The 17,740-nt window shown below is 36.6% G+C and overlaps 1 protein-coding gene across 1 annotated transcript in view; it reads left to right on the top strand.

Annotated features, from left to right (window-relative positions):
- Nucleotides 1-17,740, top strand: part of INTS6 (integrator complex subunit 6) — a 42,511-nt gene that overhangs the window by 10,343 nt on the left and 14,428 nt on the right. Inside the window, exons 4-6 of the mRNA XM_084294013.1 lie at nucleotides 8,867-8,956; nucleotides 16,392-16,575; nucleotides 17,522-17,647. Coding sequence (XP_084150139.1) covers nucleotides 8,867-8,956; nucleotides 16,392-16,575; nucleotides 17,522-17,647 — 400 coding nt within the window. The remainder of the gene's footprint in view (nucleotides 1-8,866; nucleotides 8,957-16,391; nucleotides 16,576-17,521; nucleotides 17,648-17,740) is intronic.

Below are 17,740 nucleotides of genomic sequence, written 5' to 3' on the forward strand. Positions count from 1 at the left end.
AGCAGCTTGTATTTACTGTATTCTGCCAAATAACTCTGGAAACCACCAGGATTTGTTGGCTGATTTATCCAATTTAAGTGATTTCAGTAGTGATTCATTTGCTAATCTGTAACTAACTGATAAGGTGCATCTTTTTTTAAACAACTGTTTCCATTACCTTAAAATTAAGGTACAAGATGCAATCACAGTTGTTTTGCAGCTTATATATTCCAATTAATTTAATACAAAGAAATGTTAATATTTCTGTTCTTGTGATTTTTTATAAACTTCAGTGCTTACATGTTGAAAATATTTGTAGCTTTTCTTCTTGTTCTTCATTTCATTGCTGCTTCTCCATGTTCAGTTCCTTACTGGAGTTCATGTGTTGGGTCACAAAGAACATGGTGTTGTTTCAATTTGAGAATGTCACATAGGTATGTCATAAATTGTGAGGTTTAAGGAGTGAATTGTTTTTGAAACTTATCAAGGACCTAATCTAAATTGGAGCACTTAGAAGTTAATCAAGAAGTTATCACTTACATAATGTATTATTTAGAACTCAATTAAATTTGTTCTTAGGCGAAAGGAACAGGACAAAGCTTTATAATGGAGTGTTTTAGAAGCTGATTTAGGAATGTTTGCGTTTGAGTGATTTAGGAACTTCAGAACACCAGTGAATCCTGGGATTTGAAGTCTGTCGTAGTACATCCTACTGTGTATCCATCATTTCTGTATTATTCAGTATGAACATGGTCTCTAAAATGCTTCCTTCTGTTTTCACATGTGCACTATTCAATGGGGAGATTTTGTATTACAGGATGATCATCTTTAGTTCTGAGTTTCCATTTTAGGCTGCTTTGTGTAGCTTTTTTTTGGTGCTTCTTGCTGTTTGTCTTGGTTTTGTTCTTAGGACAAATGTTTTCGTTAGCATTCTAAGATGACTGAAGCTGCACAACTAAGTCTTTAATACATTACAGTCTTCAGTACATTCAGTACCAGATTTCAAACCCAGAATTTGTAAAGTTAATAGCATCTACAAAAACGATGCTCATCACAGAGCTTTCGTTGCACATTTTGAGATAGATCTGCAATGAATTTATTGGCTAACTCACAAGTTCAGGTAATACAAGCAGATATGCTTGATATATAATAATACATATTTAAATACATTTCTGTGACTTTTTTTTCAAAGGTTTTGATATCTCTTATGCAATTTATGTTTTGTCCCTGAAATACTTGTAATTAAGTAATACCTGATTGGGCCTTGGAATTTTTGCTCTAGGGCTTCCTGATTAGCAAGTAAAAGTATATGATAATGTATATTTGGAGCTTCAGTAGTTAAAGTAACTTTAAGATCTGTTCAAAAATATACTGGAGAAAGTTATTTTTCATCCCATTTTCTTAAATATGTTACATTTCTTAAGTGGAATTTGCGTAACTGATGTTATGGAGTTGGCAGTTGTTTCAAGAATGCACCTTTTACTTCAGTAGTCTGTAACTGGTGTGCTGTTGAGTGTAATTTCTTTCCTGGCTTTAGGAAAGGTCTGTTGTTACACTTGTTCTCCTTTGAAAAACTTTTTTTTTTGCCAGTTGTTTCATATTAGCACTTTAAACCTGCAACTTATTTGCTCCAGTCACCAGAAATACAAAATGCTTCAGTTTTACCATAGAGTCAGTGTCCTAACTGTGTGTGCAAAAATCAGTTAAGTCTGTTACTCTGTAGCACCAGCAAGAACTGAAGCAAAACACATGTAACTACCTTGTAATCCTTTTCAGACACTTCAAATAAGAAACTGGTTATTGCATGTATTGAGCATCGGATGAGTAACTCTTAAATATTTGTAATGTAGTTAACTAAAGAAAAATTGCCTAGGAAACAGAAAATTACTTTGTCTATAATAACCTTGCTGTAGCCTATAGGGAAGGATAGCTGTACACAGCTCAATTTGGGTTTTGAATTCCCTTCACCTCATGGAGGAAAGATCCTTTGTGGTGTCCATCCTTATTGCAAAATCATTAGCATCAATACCCTGACTTTCAGAGTGTGAATGAGTGCAGGACAAAACAAGTCTGCTGGAACAGCATTTTCCCATGCCTTGAGGGAAAAGATGGTGAGTTAATGGAAGCATGAGCTCTCACCTTGATAAATTCTAGGAGAATGTTTCTTAATATGATTCTTAAGGCTTTCTCCAGAAGATATGTTTCTTTGTATCTGTTAGCTTCAGGAAAAAAAAAAAACGGGGGGGAGGAAGAACACAAAACACCCACAAAAAACTATTAATTTTGTGTGCTGTCCCTTGTGTTAGAAACCATGAGCTAAACATAGATCAAGAGACTAGGGTCGAGTGACTGATTGCTTCTTCTCTGTATTTATTCAATTGTTTATTTTTTTTCTGGTATACACAATCATAGCAACAGGTAGGTGCTCTTTTCTATATATTTTGAGACAGTATTCATACAGAACATGCCTCAGGTTGTATCACTACTCCTCAATCACCTCCTGAGGATAAATTTTACTAACTTGTGCCCCCTCTGCTGGCTAGCTTTCCAATTGCAAAGTGAAAAAAGTTTGCCTAGGTACTACTCTCAGGCTACTTTAGTCAAACACTAATTTATAAATCAGTCCCATGGGAGTAAAAGTGTAATGAAAAACCTGTTAATCCCACTCTGTGGGAGTCAGTGGTGATGCTGGGAGTTTTCTTCATAGTGTATTTGTCATGGGCTCAGTCAAGACTCCTTTGGCATTAATCAAACTTGTTTTTTTTCCCACATCCGTCTCTCAAAGACACTTTGGTGTTTTTTAGCTACCGTGTGCATGAAATCTGTAAGGACTTGTTAAATTGCTTCCTTGACAGAAGAGCTAGATCTGTGTTTCTTGGGACTACCAAGGGCTCTGCATTGAGCTTCTAAAATCTGCTACTGTCATCTGCATTTCTGATTCACTTTCTCCTCCAGATGTGGAGTGCTCTAGTAAGGAGTCTCAAATTACCTTTAAGACATGATTGCTTTACCTATGTTGTTCATGAAACCTGTCTTTAAGGGTGAAGTAGTATTCCCAACTGTCTGTCAGGAACAGAAGGTAGAGTGTAAATCCTCCCATCTTGGATACTGTGGGGAGAACAAAGATTTGTGTTGTGGTTGAGAGTGGATATCCATACTGCAGATGCTTATTTGGACTATAGAGCTAGAGTAATGGTAAGAATCCTACTTCTGTGCTGCATCCCTTTCCGAAAAATGCTGGGTGCTTTTTCCTTGTGGTAGAGAATTCCTGGAATAGTGTTTCATTAGGTTATTTCTTAAGATCCCAGTCTCTTACTGATCCATTGTTTATCTCTGCCGTTGATCAGACATCAAGGGAAATGTCATAATGGACTTCAAAACACATATCCTGTGTAAAATTCAAACCAGTTCAGCTTTCCTGAAACTTGTAAGGCTTCTGAATGTCATCTTGAAATTCATCTGCTGTACAAATACCTGATGTTGTAATAGTGAAACAGTTGCTACTATTACAAAGCTGCACTGTCTACTGAATGATCAACACTGTCAAGGGAATATAGCAAAATCTTACGGGTAGCAAAACAGATGAGTTAGCAGTTTTTCTCATGTGAAGCCTGGCATGTCAGATTTTAATCCCATGCAGAATTCAAGTGCCTTCAACTCTTCGTTCTTGAGGCTGAAATTACGGAAGTCTAACACTTACCCAACTTTCATGGGATCAGTCTCTATTCTAAGACCTCCGTAACAAATCCAATTTCAAAGCTGGCTTCATCATGCATCTTCAATTGCTTGGATAACACCATGATTCAGTTCAGAGTTGTACTTGTCAGCCTGGCCACAGAGTACTGTAGTCTGTATGTCCATGTACATTAGCTATAGTATGGCTACAGAGATTTGATAAAATCTTCAAGGCAAAGTTTCTGTGAATGCTTGTATTGCTCTGAGTACAGCTCTTAAATGCCTCTGTCTACTTGACTAATGATGTTCTGCTTTGAGTAATTGAAGGGTGAGGTCTCTAAGTGTTAATGTTTTGGACATTTCATAATTTTGCTAGAGCACAACTGATATTGCAAAGATAAGTGAGGAAAAAAAAACATGATAGATTTGGATCATATTTTCAGTTTACCATAATTCAGGTTCAGTCTTTTTAGTATTATTAAAGTTGTTACCAGTTTAAAATGTGCAGATCTTCCAATTTTAGTAATAATTCTACCATAACTCTGACTTTTTTAGAGTTCATTTTAAGCAGTCATTTTTGAGCCATGGCTGTTCACAGATTCTCATCACCATTTATGAAAATCTTGACCTTTTAAATTCTGAAAAAAATGGAGTGAATTGAAAAGTGCACTCTTGTATTTCCTGGTCAGATGACTAAATTCATTTTACTGACAGTTAGGGCTGGTATTTCTGAAAATAAAAAGGGGTTACTGCAATAATATGTGATAGACGAACAACAGAAGTTTAGTTTTTCTGTTACAGTCTGTGATTTACTAAAATGAATGCATACTTCTCAGAGGCTTGATCATAATCTGAAAATGTGTGAGAAGGGCTTTCCATGAAAACTTTTCCAGTGATTACTAATATATTCTGTTAGAAGTATTTACTTTAGCTTAGTTTGCATTTATTTTCCACTTGAAGCCTTTGCAATTTACATGTGTTTTTCTTTCTTAGGCACTATCTTGTACTTTTAATAGTAGCTGCTTGTTGAACATGCTATTTTCAGTACTGACGTGGCTTTTTTGCCATATTTCTACTTCAGCTATTTCTTAAATTTTTCAACACTTCTGACACTGAGATTAATATTTAAATGTATGCATGATAGTTGTCAGTAAATATTGGCTTACTGCATGTGTAATAACGTAAAATACTGTGTTTGCTCATCCAAAAGTCACAGTAGCTCTTGAATTGCTTTGGTTGTGCGCTTCGAAGAAAAAGATCCGTGAATGTATTAATCATGTTGGAAGTGGTTGGTGGACTTACCTGTGAAATTGAGGTTTTAGTTCTGATGGTCTTAACCAGACAATTTGATTCAATAACTTTATAACCAAGACTCTTAAAAATGTCACATCGGCCAGCGTGGGCTGGGCTGTGCCTCTTGCTGTGACTTGGGAGAGGTCAGAAGCTGTGGTGTTCACAGCTTTTTTTGGTTGTTTTGCATGACGTGAGCACAGATTTAGTTCATCTGGACACAGAAGAAATGGCTAATGTAACTGGGGTTGCGTTGTGAGTTGGAACAAATAGTCTCCTAGCTATCAACTGTTCAAAAGTATGCATGTTGCATCACAGAAGTTAGTTTTTTAGGACTTTGAATCTCTTGCTTATCTAATTTTAGCCTAGTAAACCTACAAGATAGCCCTGGTATTTATATTCATTTTTAAATAACTTCCTTCCAAAATATGTTTTTTTTTTTTTTGTCTCTTTGGTGCATATCTTTTTAAAAAAAATGCAAACTGTAGGTGAATGAGAAAAAAACACCTCTTGTGTCACTTTGCAGTACTTGGGGGTTAAACAGATCACCATTAAAAACGTTGGTGCTTGTTTCTCAGTACGTTTTTCACCACTGCTAGGAGCCCTCAGAAAGAAGACTGTATTAAGAGTCTGCAGTCAGTTCACTCAACTTATTTGAACTAAAAGGGATATCAAGTGAATTTACTGATATCATGCAATTAGCTGAAGTCCCTGTGGGAGGTAGTTGCCACTGAATTTTCAGCTGGAAAAATATTTATTTTTTCAAAGGTGCTTCTCTATAAAAATATCTATTTAAAAATATGAATTTAAAATAAAGCTTAAAAATATCTCTCTATTTACTGTAACCTGAGCAGTAAATTGAGACTCAAACTGGCATGGTTTAAACATAGCAATTGAGTTTCTAGATTGTGAAATGTTAATGCCCTATAAGTGGTTATAATCAGTCTGAACACAGAGAACCCAAGAACAGGAATATCTGCTTGTATGCTAGTTAGGATAGGTCTATATAATGCTAGCTTAAATAGAGAGTGAGGTTCTTGTTTCCAAAGTTATTGGTACTGAGGCAGAGCTATCTTTACCTTATTTACTTCAAGAACTGACTTTTCCACACTTATCTTTGACTTTCTTGTATAGGAATGCCAGGTGTTTTCAAGAATGCAATATTTCTAAGGTGTAAATTAATAAATTGTATACTTCTCAAGGAAAAGCAATGGAAAGTTATTAGTTTGAAATGAAATTCTAAATTAGTAACTGACAAACTGCTGCATCTTACTTAAAAGAAGTTATAAATGTAAGTCTTTAGTAATTTAATTTTGCCAGAATCACTAATACACCTCTGAATTTTAAGAGCTTCTAAGAGGGTACTTCTAGGAATGCCTGACAATACTGGTTTTCTGTGCCTTTGCATGGCTGAGGAAGTTTGAAAGAGTCTGTGGTGTTCTTTAAGAATTTTAAGATATTTTTTTAGTTAAAAATAGTAAACCTCAAAAATTGGCATTTCATCTGAAATTATTCCTTCTTGGTATATTCAAATTACATTTCTGCTCCTCTAGGTGGAATGTAGATACTCATTTCATGCTTCTAAATTGCATGGAACTGTGAACTTAAGTGCAGCTCAGCGAACTCGTGACTTTAAATAATTAATTGATGAATTGTGTACTCTGACTTGATTTCATACATCCTTTCTAGCAAGGTTAATATTTATAACACTATTGATGAACTCAAGATTACTCAAGTAATTTCCACAAGTGGAGATGAGATTTCAAGGGGAAATGTTTCCTTATTACTTATATACATGAAATATTCTGCAGCAGTGCACTGCAATTATTTCCACAGATAACATGTGGGTTATACATGTGAAAATGGGTTACTTGGTTGTTGGGATTAGAGCTTCACAAATATGTTGTTACTCTGGCCATAAATGAATGTTGCTGTTTTTCTGGCTTAAAAGAAGTCTTGCTTTTGTAAATATGTTGCTTTATTATTTCCATTCAAGATGGTATCTTGGTTATCTATTTTACAAGTAAAATACTTGTGAAATTATGAAAGAGTAAGGCCGAAGTCATTATTCAGATAATCTTCCTCCTAGATAATCTTCCCCCCAAAAAAAGACTTTTTTTGGACTGTAGAAAGGGAAGAAGGGAGTTGAATTTTGCTTTCCATCTTTATCATTTTATAGTTCTGAGTCCAAAGCATTTAAACTTAAGGCTTAAATCTTAGATGGGAAAAATTGAGAGAGGTGATAATTGGGTTACACAAAAGCATTTAAGACAATGAGGAAATATGGATAATAAGGTTAGACTAAATTTTTAATAATTAGATTTCAAATTGAAGCAGAGCATTCACCTGGAAGAACACTGCCTATAATGTTCTAAATCTAAAATCTAGTATTTTTATTCTCCTTCACACACTTTTTGTAGTGCTAGGATGAGTGTATTTTATATTCCATATTCATGAGAAAAATATTTTCCTCTAGCAGAAACTCTTGTTTTAAATATTACTCCAGTGCAACATAATTAGCTTCCAGCTGATATTTTGCAGTTGGGGTGAAGTACTAGTTGGCAGAATAATGTACTGTAACTGTTCTTCAGAATTAAATAAGGCTAAATATTCTTAAATTATTTTAATTAAAACTGTATTTGGAGAATCCTTAAATTCTTGTAATTGTTTAAATAGGATTATGAACTAGCTTACCTTTTGTGGAAGAAGTGGATCTTCACTGGTTGATTGCCGATTTTGCCTAGTTTTTGTAGTGGTGGTGTGCTGTTTTAAAAGAAGAACAGAGCAAATAACTTTCTCTTCTGCTGTCCTAAACTAAATTTTGTCTGTGGTAAAGACATTGGCACTTAAAAATGGGCAACCCTCTCCAAATGGAGTTCAAATTCAGTAGTGATATTTGTTTTAAACACTAGGTAGTAGGTAAATGATCCTATGTAATTAACTTTTAAAAATGTTTTTACAAAGTTTTTTATTAAAAACTTAATTCAATGTCAATTATTTTAGAGTAAATTACTAACATTCATGAGAGTTTGTGTTTGTAAATGGAACTTGGCTGTGGGTCTAGTGGCATCTATTGTTTTCTGAAGAAGAAAAATGAGGCTTCAAGACTGGCAATAGAGAGTAGGACCTGTTAAACAAAAGCCTGTGGTGGCCTTTGTGCTGTTCTGTCTTTAACCCCAGCTAGGATATAACATACTAACTTGATTTGGAGCTGAAGTGTCAATGGATTAATTTGGGATCCTGTTATTCGGGGGGAATGAAGGCTGTTAGCATACTCACAGTAGCACAAAGGAAGTGTCAATAGCAAACCAAGACTCTTCTCTTGTTACAACTGAACTTGCTTAATGTCTTAGCTTGTGTATGTTCATATCTTAAATAATTATGGGAAGTTTTTTCTGAAGTATTCTTGTGTGTTGAATGGTTATGGTTGAACCCCTTTGGTAAAAATGGTAATATTAATTTCAAAATTTTCCTTAATATGTTAACATCAGTTGTTAACCCTAGAATCGTGATCACAAGGTGCTGTGAAAATGATCTAGTTCGTTACACTAATTAAATTGTGAATAAAATCAACTCTGGAATGGGGAGCAGGATGTATCTTTGGTTTGAAGAGCAAGTTGCTTCTCTGAATAGCGGCAAGGTTATCTGAATACTCAAGTAAGCATTATTCTTGAAGTCACATGTTAAACATTTTTGCTGTATTTTTGTATGGTTTTTTGAATAGCGATATATTAAGTGTCCAGCTTTCCATGACCAAGTTCCAAAAGACTCAAACACGTAGCACTATTCTGTAGTACATGAGCACATTCCTCAGGCCCTATTGTTTTGTCAGTGGGTATCAGTGACTGTGTAATGACTGAACAGAAGCTTACAAATTTGTTAGAGCATTTTAAATGAAATTACTTTTTTTTTTCCCCCTTAGGGAAGAAACCCATTCTTTCTGGAGCCAGCAATAATTATAACAGTTACTGATGGAAGTAAATTAACTACTACCAGTGGAATACAGGAAGAGGTAAGAACAGACCTCTGTTTGTAGTGATATGTATTAAACATAGTCAAATGCTGTTTTATAACATGATCATAGATGACTCCTCAGAAGTATGTTCATTAACAGCTTAAACTCGCATGTTTTTTCCTTTTACTTGGGGTAATTTTATGCAATAGTACTGCAAAAATTGAAATAGCTCTCATTACGTGACAGAAGCATGTAGTACAACTGTCAATCTGTTTAGACTCATTAGTTGACTATTTCTAGCGTGTGAGTTCATTGCATTTCAAATGTTAGTGGAAGAAATTCATTTCTGTAAAGCATGCATGTCTTTAACTGATGGAGATGTAAATTCTTTATATATAGATAGATCCAAGTTAATGTAGTGATTTCCCAAAGGAAGTGGCTGCTAGGGAGTATGTGCAGTACATACATCTTTCACAAAGGGGTCTTAAAGTGATTGAACTTGGATCAGTTAGTGCCCTTATCTAAAAATAAAAGCTGAAGAAATGTATTTCAAATGAAATCTGTAGTGCAGTTTAAAGCACCAGGTTTTGATATACTGGAGTATCTGATCAGACGTCTAGCAAACTCAGAGCTATAGCTAATGCAGAGGCACTGAACTATTTTTAATTTACTGACTGCATTTAATTCTTTCCTTAAAAAGATGTAAGAGGTCAATAGGGATAGGCTTCATCTGGCAGCCTCAGTGCCCATTCTGTGCAGTAGGAAAAACAAAAACCTAAGCTTATTCCCTTTTCAGGAAAAGGTTAATATCCAAAGGTCCATCCTGAAACTTAAGGAAAAGATTCAGACTTTTCCATGTGGTACGCCACATTTGTGCATGCAGGTTAACTTGCCAGATATCAGTGTTCATTAGCTACTTGAACTTTTACTCTGTTATACTGCATTCTTAGAGCACTTACAGAAGTTGTATGTTTAGAAAGTGATATTTGAGTGCTTTTGTAACATATTTGACTTAGAGGAATAAAATCAAGAGACTTGAAAATTCTGTATGGACTGCAAAGAGTCACAGCTGGTAACTGACAGGGAATGCCTGGATTTAAGGTATCAAGTAGGTTACCATTATAAAACCTTACTTTAATAGTATTTTTAACCATGCAAGCTATTTCCAACAAAAATCAGTAATTGAGTGTGGTCCAAACCACTGAGAAGAGTAGCAACTTGATATTAACCCTGATGCTCAGTGAGCAAGTGTTAACTAAAGAGTAGACACAGAGAGCTCTCAACAACATGTAGTACTGCTAACAGCAGAGTACTGTGTTTTTTTAAGAGCGAATTGGGTAATTGCTCAGCTATGTAAGTCCTTCCTTGAGGATAAGGAGTTTCTCTGCTATCAGGTGACTTGTAAAATCTGGCCCTGACATCCTGTAGTGAGGGAATATGATCAGTGGGTGAAGCAATTGTCAGCTGGGTAGAGGTTGAGAGCTGTTTCTGTTCTGTCCCTAGAAGAGAAGCCTAAGGGTTGTGTGTGTGAGGGGGGAATCCCACCTCTGCCTGCAGCTGCTTAATGATGGAGGGAGCCTGACTTGTCTTGGAGGAGTGCAGGGCTGGGATGGAACGTGGGAAAACCCTTCTAGATATTAATAGAAATTTTAATTATGTAGCTGATTAAATACTGACATCTGAAATCTCCATCATTGGAGATGCTCAAAACTTGGTTGGACAAAACCCCTGAGCAAATGGAAGGCTCTGGACTCTGTAAACTTTGACAGGCCCCTTCTAATATACTAAATTCATTATACACTGTTCCCTTTCATCTTCATTTATCTTAAATGATTTAGGTAAGAAAGATCTATTGGCTGTCATGAGCTCTTTCTTACAACAAGAGCCTGGATTTTTTTGTAGCCAGCAAGTTATTTGGGTTTGTATTCCTTCAAATGTGAGTACAACTGCTTCACCTTAGACTTCACAAGAAGACTTCTTACTGTCAGGCAGCCATTTGGTCACAGATTCACATCTTTAAATGGTTCTGTGTCGTGGTGAGGAAATGGGTTTTCTCATGGCTACTTTCTAAATTTAAACTTAGCTCTTGAACAGTACTGACTGGAGCAGCGTGGATCATAGTGGTGTTCACAGTGGCATGAACATGACATTTAGCCAAAAATGGTACAGGATTTTATTCTGATTAGAGATGCAGAATCTGTTCCACTAATGATTTTGTTGGTAAATGAACACATCAGACACGTTGCCTTCTGGAGGAACTGAAAGTGACCACTTCTTACTTCCTGAAAGGTGCAATGCAAGTTTTTGACTGCTTTTTTTTTTGTATTTCCATATGTTTAGAGGGTGTATATTTAGTGCTCAGCACTGGATGTGACTTTTTTTTTTGCTGCTGCTGTACCAGTGTGAACTGTCCTAACACTATCAAAGAGTAGGCTAACATCCAGCAGTGCTTCTGTCTTTCATGGATGATTTTTGCTTTTGTCAACGTGTTTCCTACTGATCAGAATTTTTCCTATCTAGCTTGAATGTCCTATTACCATTGCCTCTCATGTTGGACATGCAGAAATGAAACAATTACAGTAACATCACCCAGGAGATTCTGAGATCTGTTGTTGCTCTTCTCTTCAATAACATAGGTTTTTGATCTCTTTGAAATGCTTCTTCTGTTCTTTGGGTTTGACTTTGGAGAGGCTTTTCAGTGTTGGAAGTGATCATATCCCCCTGAGTGGCGATGACAAGAGTGCTTTTACTTCCCGTGTAAAGTTCTTATGGACTAAGGCAGTATATTTATAGTTCTCTTAAGTCTTCTGTGCAAGAGAACTGACAAAACTTTGCTTTTGGAAAGCCTTGAAACCAGTATGGAAGCTGGAGATAAGTTTTTTCAGAACTTTGTCATTCAGATGGACATTTGCATTCTTGCCAATGAAATTGGCTTTCTTACTGTGGGAACATTGTCATTTGCCCTGGTGTGAAGCAGTCAAGTTCAATGCTGTTTTTGAGCTCTGGCTGAATTTTTCAGATGTCCTGTCTTTTTGTGGAGTTTAATGTTTTTTGCAGATAAGGATTCTACCTATTCAGCACTACCTTGTCTCAGGCTGAAGACAAAAATTGTGCAGTCTGTACAATTACCACCAGCACCACTTAATAGGACTTTCAGTCTTGTCCTTTCTGGCACTGGCTTCTAATGAACCAGCACGGAGTGCCAGCATCAGTTCCACATTCAGCATGGTGTGTTGAGTAGATGTGTCCTTGGATTCACTTGTCATAGTAGTAACTTGAGGAAAGATGGGGTCATACCGTTAATTAATACCATCATTAGTTATTGGTCTGATGCTATAAATTCCTCTTGGAATTGGCTTTTGCTTCTGTCATGGTCCTCCAAATTTGGTCTTGGCTTTTCCTTAACTTTTCTTTAGAAAATTTTCAGTTGCTTGAAAGGATTTCTCTTTGCGATATGAGATGCAGTAACTTCATGGCTAGTTAATGAGATGTCACACTTCTCCAGTTTTGCATCTCTTGGGCCATCTCCCTATGTCTTCTACATGTGCTCCGTTTTATTAAAAGCATTAAACTCCTGTTTGCAAGTCTGGGTTATTGGCCCATTGAAAACTGAGCCATTGATCACATGAGGGATGTTCTTTTGCTTCTGTTTGTTGCCATTCTTCTGATTTTTGTGTTACAGGAGACTCTTATGGAAGGTATCAGTGATTTTGAACCCCTTATCCATGAACCATCAGCATTGTCCCATTGATTCTTTCCAGGATTTATCTCACATCCTAGCTGTAACAAAAGTAAAAAGTGGCAAGATCCTCCTTATTTTCGACAGTAATCAAGAACTGGAAATACTCCACATCTTTTTAATAATAGCTCTTCCAGCTCAAGTCTTGATTTCTAATCAAATAGTGTAATAAGTATGTGGCAGATCCCATTCACTGTGTTCCCATCCTTCCTCATCCATGTTGTTCCTGTTAGCAGTTTCCAGGATCACAGTATTTGGCACTGAGTCCTGGAGCTCCTGACTTGTGAATGCTGTGCAACTACCAGCTTAGTTATCAGGATGGCAAAGTCAATCGTGTCATTAACATGGTTTGTCTGTTGGCTTGGTGTCTCTGTGACCTGAAACTATTTCCTCTGGAAGAACAATTTGTGGTTTTGTCTGTTTTGTAACTGCAAATGATTGCATAGAAAACAATAAGAGCACTCATTTCCTAAAGATCTGAAGTAGAGAGTCGGTGAAGGGATCACTTTCTCAGCTGGGCTTGAATCATGTTGTCTGTCCTTAGTCCTTGTGTCCTCTAAAGATGCTGCATTTGCTTGGAAAGTTGTATGTGCCTTGTAAGACTCTTCAGAAAGTCTACTTGCAGATACATATCTAGGAAAAACAGAAATAAAAGAGGTTGGCTGTTGATACACTTATTTTGAAGTACTTACTCATGTAGTGACCTTTTATCAGTTTCAGTATGATGCGGCTGCCTGTAGTTACCTGTGTGCTAAAGCTTAAGCAGCACTAGTGCTGTTCCTTGTAACATGAGGCTCTGTTCAGTCATTGCCAAGAGTGCTTTGCACTCTTTTCACCAGCTACAATGTCACTGCACAGTTCTCTAATGGTGATTTACTTTTTATTTAACCTAGAGGTCCTCTATTTTTGAGGATTTCAGGCTGTGCTGCACGACTGTGTAGAGACGAGTGCTCAGACAAAAGATCAGCTCACCAATAATAAATTTGCTCAAACAAAAGATCTGCTCACCAATAGTAAATCTTCTTTATCATATTGTCATGTTAGAGGTTGACCCCTAACCTCTTCCACTAGATTCCTGTACATTTCAGTAAATTTGAAGACGGAAGAGGGCCATAAGGCACATGCTGCTGTCTTATTGTAGCATTATGGCAATTGGGAATGGTAGGTCTTGTGCATGCTCTTACAAATAAGTTTTGTCTCAAAACAAATCTGTTCTCTAGCATTGAATTGTGAGGGCTCTCATGTGACTTTACATATATAACATCTTGAAGACCACTGCTGGTAAATGACTTTTCACTTGTTCATTCTATCTTAAGCTCAACAACCAATGTGAAAGACAAGGCAGAGGAAAAGATATGAAATTTGTGGGGAAATAAAAATAAAAGGCTAGTTGTATGTTTCTAGGCTCATCTTATTTTCTGTTAGGTATGTGGTTGTTACAGTAATACAGTGCCAGTTTTCAAACAAAAAACAGTGTGGAAAGATCGAGTTACTATCAGGTGGAGATTGAGGCCTGGTTTTGAATCTATAACTTCTCTTTAACATCCTATCAAGAAAAATTCACTCACTATAACCAGATGAGCCAAAGAAAGGTTTTGTAGTTTGAGATGAAATGAACTCAGAATAGCACTGGGGGCAGGGTCTGATGGGATCCTTATAATGTGTGTGCTGCTGGAGAGGTACAGTGCTGCAACACAGGTATGTTTTGTAGATGAAATGTGCTTTGCAGAGCCTCTAAGTATTGCCTGTTGGCTCACTCCTAAATAGCTCCAGATGATGACAGCATGGTGCTTGCAATTGGATCGTCTTACAGTCAGGATCGAGACTGGTTGTTTATGAACTATGTGGCTGTTCTTTCTACCAAGTTACCTTTGCCAGACAGGTATTGGAGGCTGCTTGTTCAAAAAGTGGAGAGACATGCATATCGATTAGTAATAAATCATGTACATAGACAAGTGCCTTTGGAAAAACTTTGTGAAACATTTGGTGAAAATGTTGCTCTTCTCATGTGCTGTCTGCTTGCATCAGCAAAAACGCATTCAGGAGGGAGCATCAGGTGTACCAAGAAGTCCAAAATGTTCTGAATGTTGCTCACATGTTATGAGTGACTGTCATATTTGATCCTGGGTCTGAGACTGCATAAACTAATTATTTTTCAAGCACAAAGACGTGTATTTTTCCCAATATGAGATGCTTGCAGTTACGTAAATAGGAATAGCTGAGGCTTCACCTCCTTTAAAAACAAATTGTCGCAAACTTGTTAACCAGCCACTACGAACTGAAAAGTGTGTTTTTGTGAACTTGCATCAAGTTTTGCATCAATAATGGTTTCCTTTGCTGGCACAGATAAGATTTAGATTTGAAATTTTTGAATGCTGTGTGAGAAAGTTTCATCCTAGAAGCCATTTTTGAGTTTCTGCTGTTGTGCCTAACCTCTGAATTTAGCCAAGTAATAGAACTGTTGCTACCATTTGTGTCATTACTTGGGGACTTTGTCCTGTCTTTATGGCTGCAGTACTCCAGATTTAAAAACAAGGGTTTTACTTGTACTGACAATGGTATCATCTGCCAGGGGCTTATCATTTTTTTTTCTGAAACTTGTAGTTACTTGTTATGAGCCCAGTATATCTATACAGGGTTTCTAGAGTTGAATGTTTTGATAAACTTTGTTCACACAGATCAGTGGGGAAAAATCTGTATGCAAAAGCAGAGACTACAATCTTCTAAATGTTTGGTTCCTGAGAAGCTAAAGCACTGATTTTATTTGTTAAGTAGTTACAATTCTACAGGTAGCCCTAGGAATTTTAATGTTCTGTTGGTCTCTGTGGCTGTTGGTGGCTAATAAATAATGCCCTGACCGTTCCTCTATCTTTAGTGTGCTACGTTTAAAGCCAGAAGCTTTTGAATATTTGCTATTTCTTCTGGGAATTAAAGGAAAGTGAAATACCCCCGTGTGTTTTATGTCCCTGCATGGCATCTGTAATATTTTAATCTAAAATTTATGTAGCTCTTCCCAGAAAGAGGCAACACAATGGCACATGGCAGGCAATTCTTGTATAGATAGCTGTAGCTGTTATTAAGTAAAAGTGAGAACACATTTTACATTTCAGTGTTGATTTTAATGTGTTTTTTGTTATTTTGTTGTTTGCTTAGAGAACAGAGGCATGAGTTTAATTCTGGGATATGCCCAACTTACCTAAAATCTGTGCTTTCTGATGCTGTAATGTAATCACTGCATTAGTTTGCTTGTTGGAGCTGTGTTATTTGAAGCAGATGATCATGGCAGCTGGATTTCTTTGAGCAACTGTACCTGAGACAGATTTCTTCTGCAGGAGTCTTAAATTAAAATTACCTTTTCATTTGGTTGTGTCTTTTTATCTCCAAGAATCCAAGAAAAGACTGAGCTGAGAATGGGCCTATTTTGCAGAACATTATTTGAACAAGAGACTGCTGCAGTAAAGCAGTTGTTACTGCTGAAATTCTAAGGAAAATATCCTGTAGGTTCTGAAGCTTATATTAGTATAAAAGGTGTTTGTTCATATTTTGTTTGTAGTTCTCAAGTTTAGGCATTGTGTTGCCCTGAAATATGTTTGAAGTGTTGATTAAATAACAATGTCTCCACTTCTAATGTATGGTAGCTGAAGAAAAATGACAAATCTGTGAAAGGTTACAGGTGTGTTTAAATAAAGTGAATTGCCATAACTATGTAGGTTTTTTTAAGCAATGTATTCACAGATTTAAATTCCTTTTCAGCTCCACTTACCTCTCAATTCCCCTCTTCCTGGAAGTGAGTTGACTAAGGAACCCTTTCGATGGGATCAGAGGTTGTTCGCTTTAGTTCTTCGTTTGCCTGGTATCACATCACCAGAATCAGAGCAGATGACAGGGGTACCAGTGGATGATTCCGCAATCACACCGATGTGTGAAGTCACAGGAGGTAGGTGCCGTGGCTTCCTTTGATAAAACAGTGCTTTTGGAAATGAATTGAGCTTAGCTTTATTAATCAGGTATGTGTGGTGGCATAACTATTAAAAACTCAGTTATAATAAATCTCATGATGTTTACTGCATTAAAGCTATAGATAATTTAATGTAACCTGTTTTGGAAAAGCATGAATTTATTTTCTTTATGAGTTTATTACCAGAGAACTTATTTTTTTCCCAGTGCATTTCAATTGATATTAGAAATCGTAACAATTGAGTCCGTTTTAGAGTATGCCAGAAATTTAGCATAACCGTACTATAAGTAAGCCAGAAGTGAGGGAAATGCTTTGTTTTCAGAGAATGCAATGCAGAATTTCTGCACAGCAAAATGCAGAATTCTGCAAAATTGATACTTCTCTCACCATCATAACTTGTATTCTTAATCTCCGAAATGATACTCAAGATCAAACTCAGGCATTAGTTCTATAATTCCTTTGTAAAAGGCTTTGATTGCATCACATACTAAAAGCGTAATGATTCTTCCTTGCATTGGAGGGGTTGTGGTTGAAAATAAGCAAATTGATTTTAAAAAGCATTCCAAAAGGATCTGATTCAACTACTTTCTGACTAATGCAGGTTATCCCAACTGGCGTGTTGAGATCTGTGGACAGTTGAGTGTTGTCTGTCACAAGGGGGAGCCCATTTTCCATGAATCCAACCAAGAATTTGAGATAATGTCATTATGGGGCTAAAACCCAAACGTTTCAGATGAGATGCATGTAACACTGCCACTGCTTTGTTAGGCTGCCTTGGTGCTTAAAGAGGATGTTTCGTAGATGCTTTAGATCAGTAATCCATACAGGTGTCATTGGATGTGGCAAGGCAACAGGTTTTGAATGATTTAACTGAAAATAAGGGCAGCAACACTGAGCAACCTTAACCTTGGCTGTTTCATTCTAGGTCGATCATACTGTGTATGCTCTCCAAGAATGCTGAATCAGTGTCTCGAATCATTGGTGCAAAAAGTGCAAAGTGGAGTGGTAATAAATTTTGAAAAAGCTGGACCAGATCCCTCACCAATTGATGGTACTTGAAATTTTTATACTGTTAGCAAACAGCAGTGATAACTGTCAATATAGTTTAGTGAAGTTAATGTTAAGAGCTGTCAAAACAAAAGGA

The sequence above is a fragment of the Netta rufina genome, assembly GCF_964035555.1.
Source record: "Netta rufina genome assembly, chromosome: 1".
Lineage (NCBI taxonomy): Eukaryota > Metazoa > Chordata > Aves > Anseriformes > Anatidae > Netta > Netta rufina.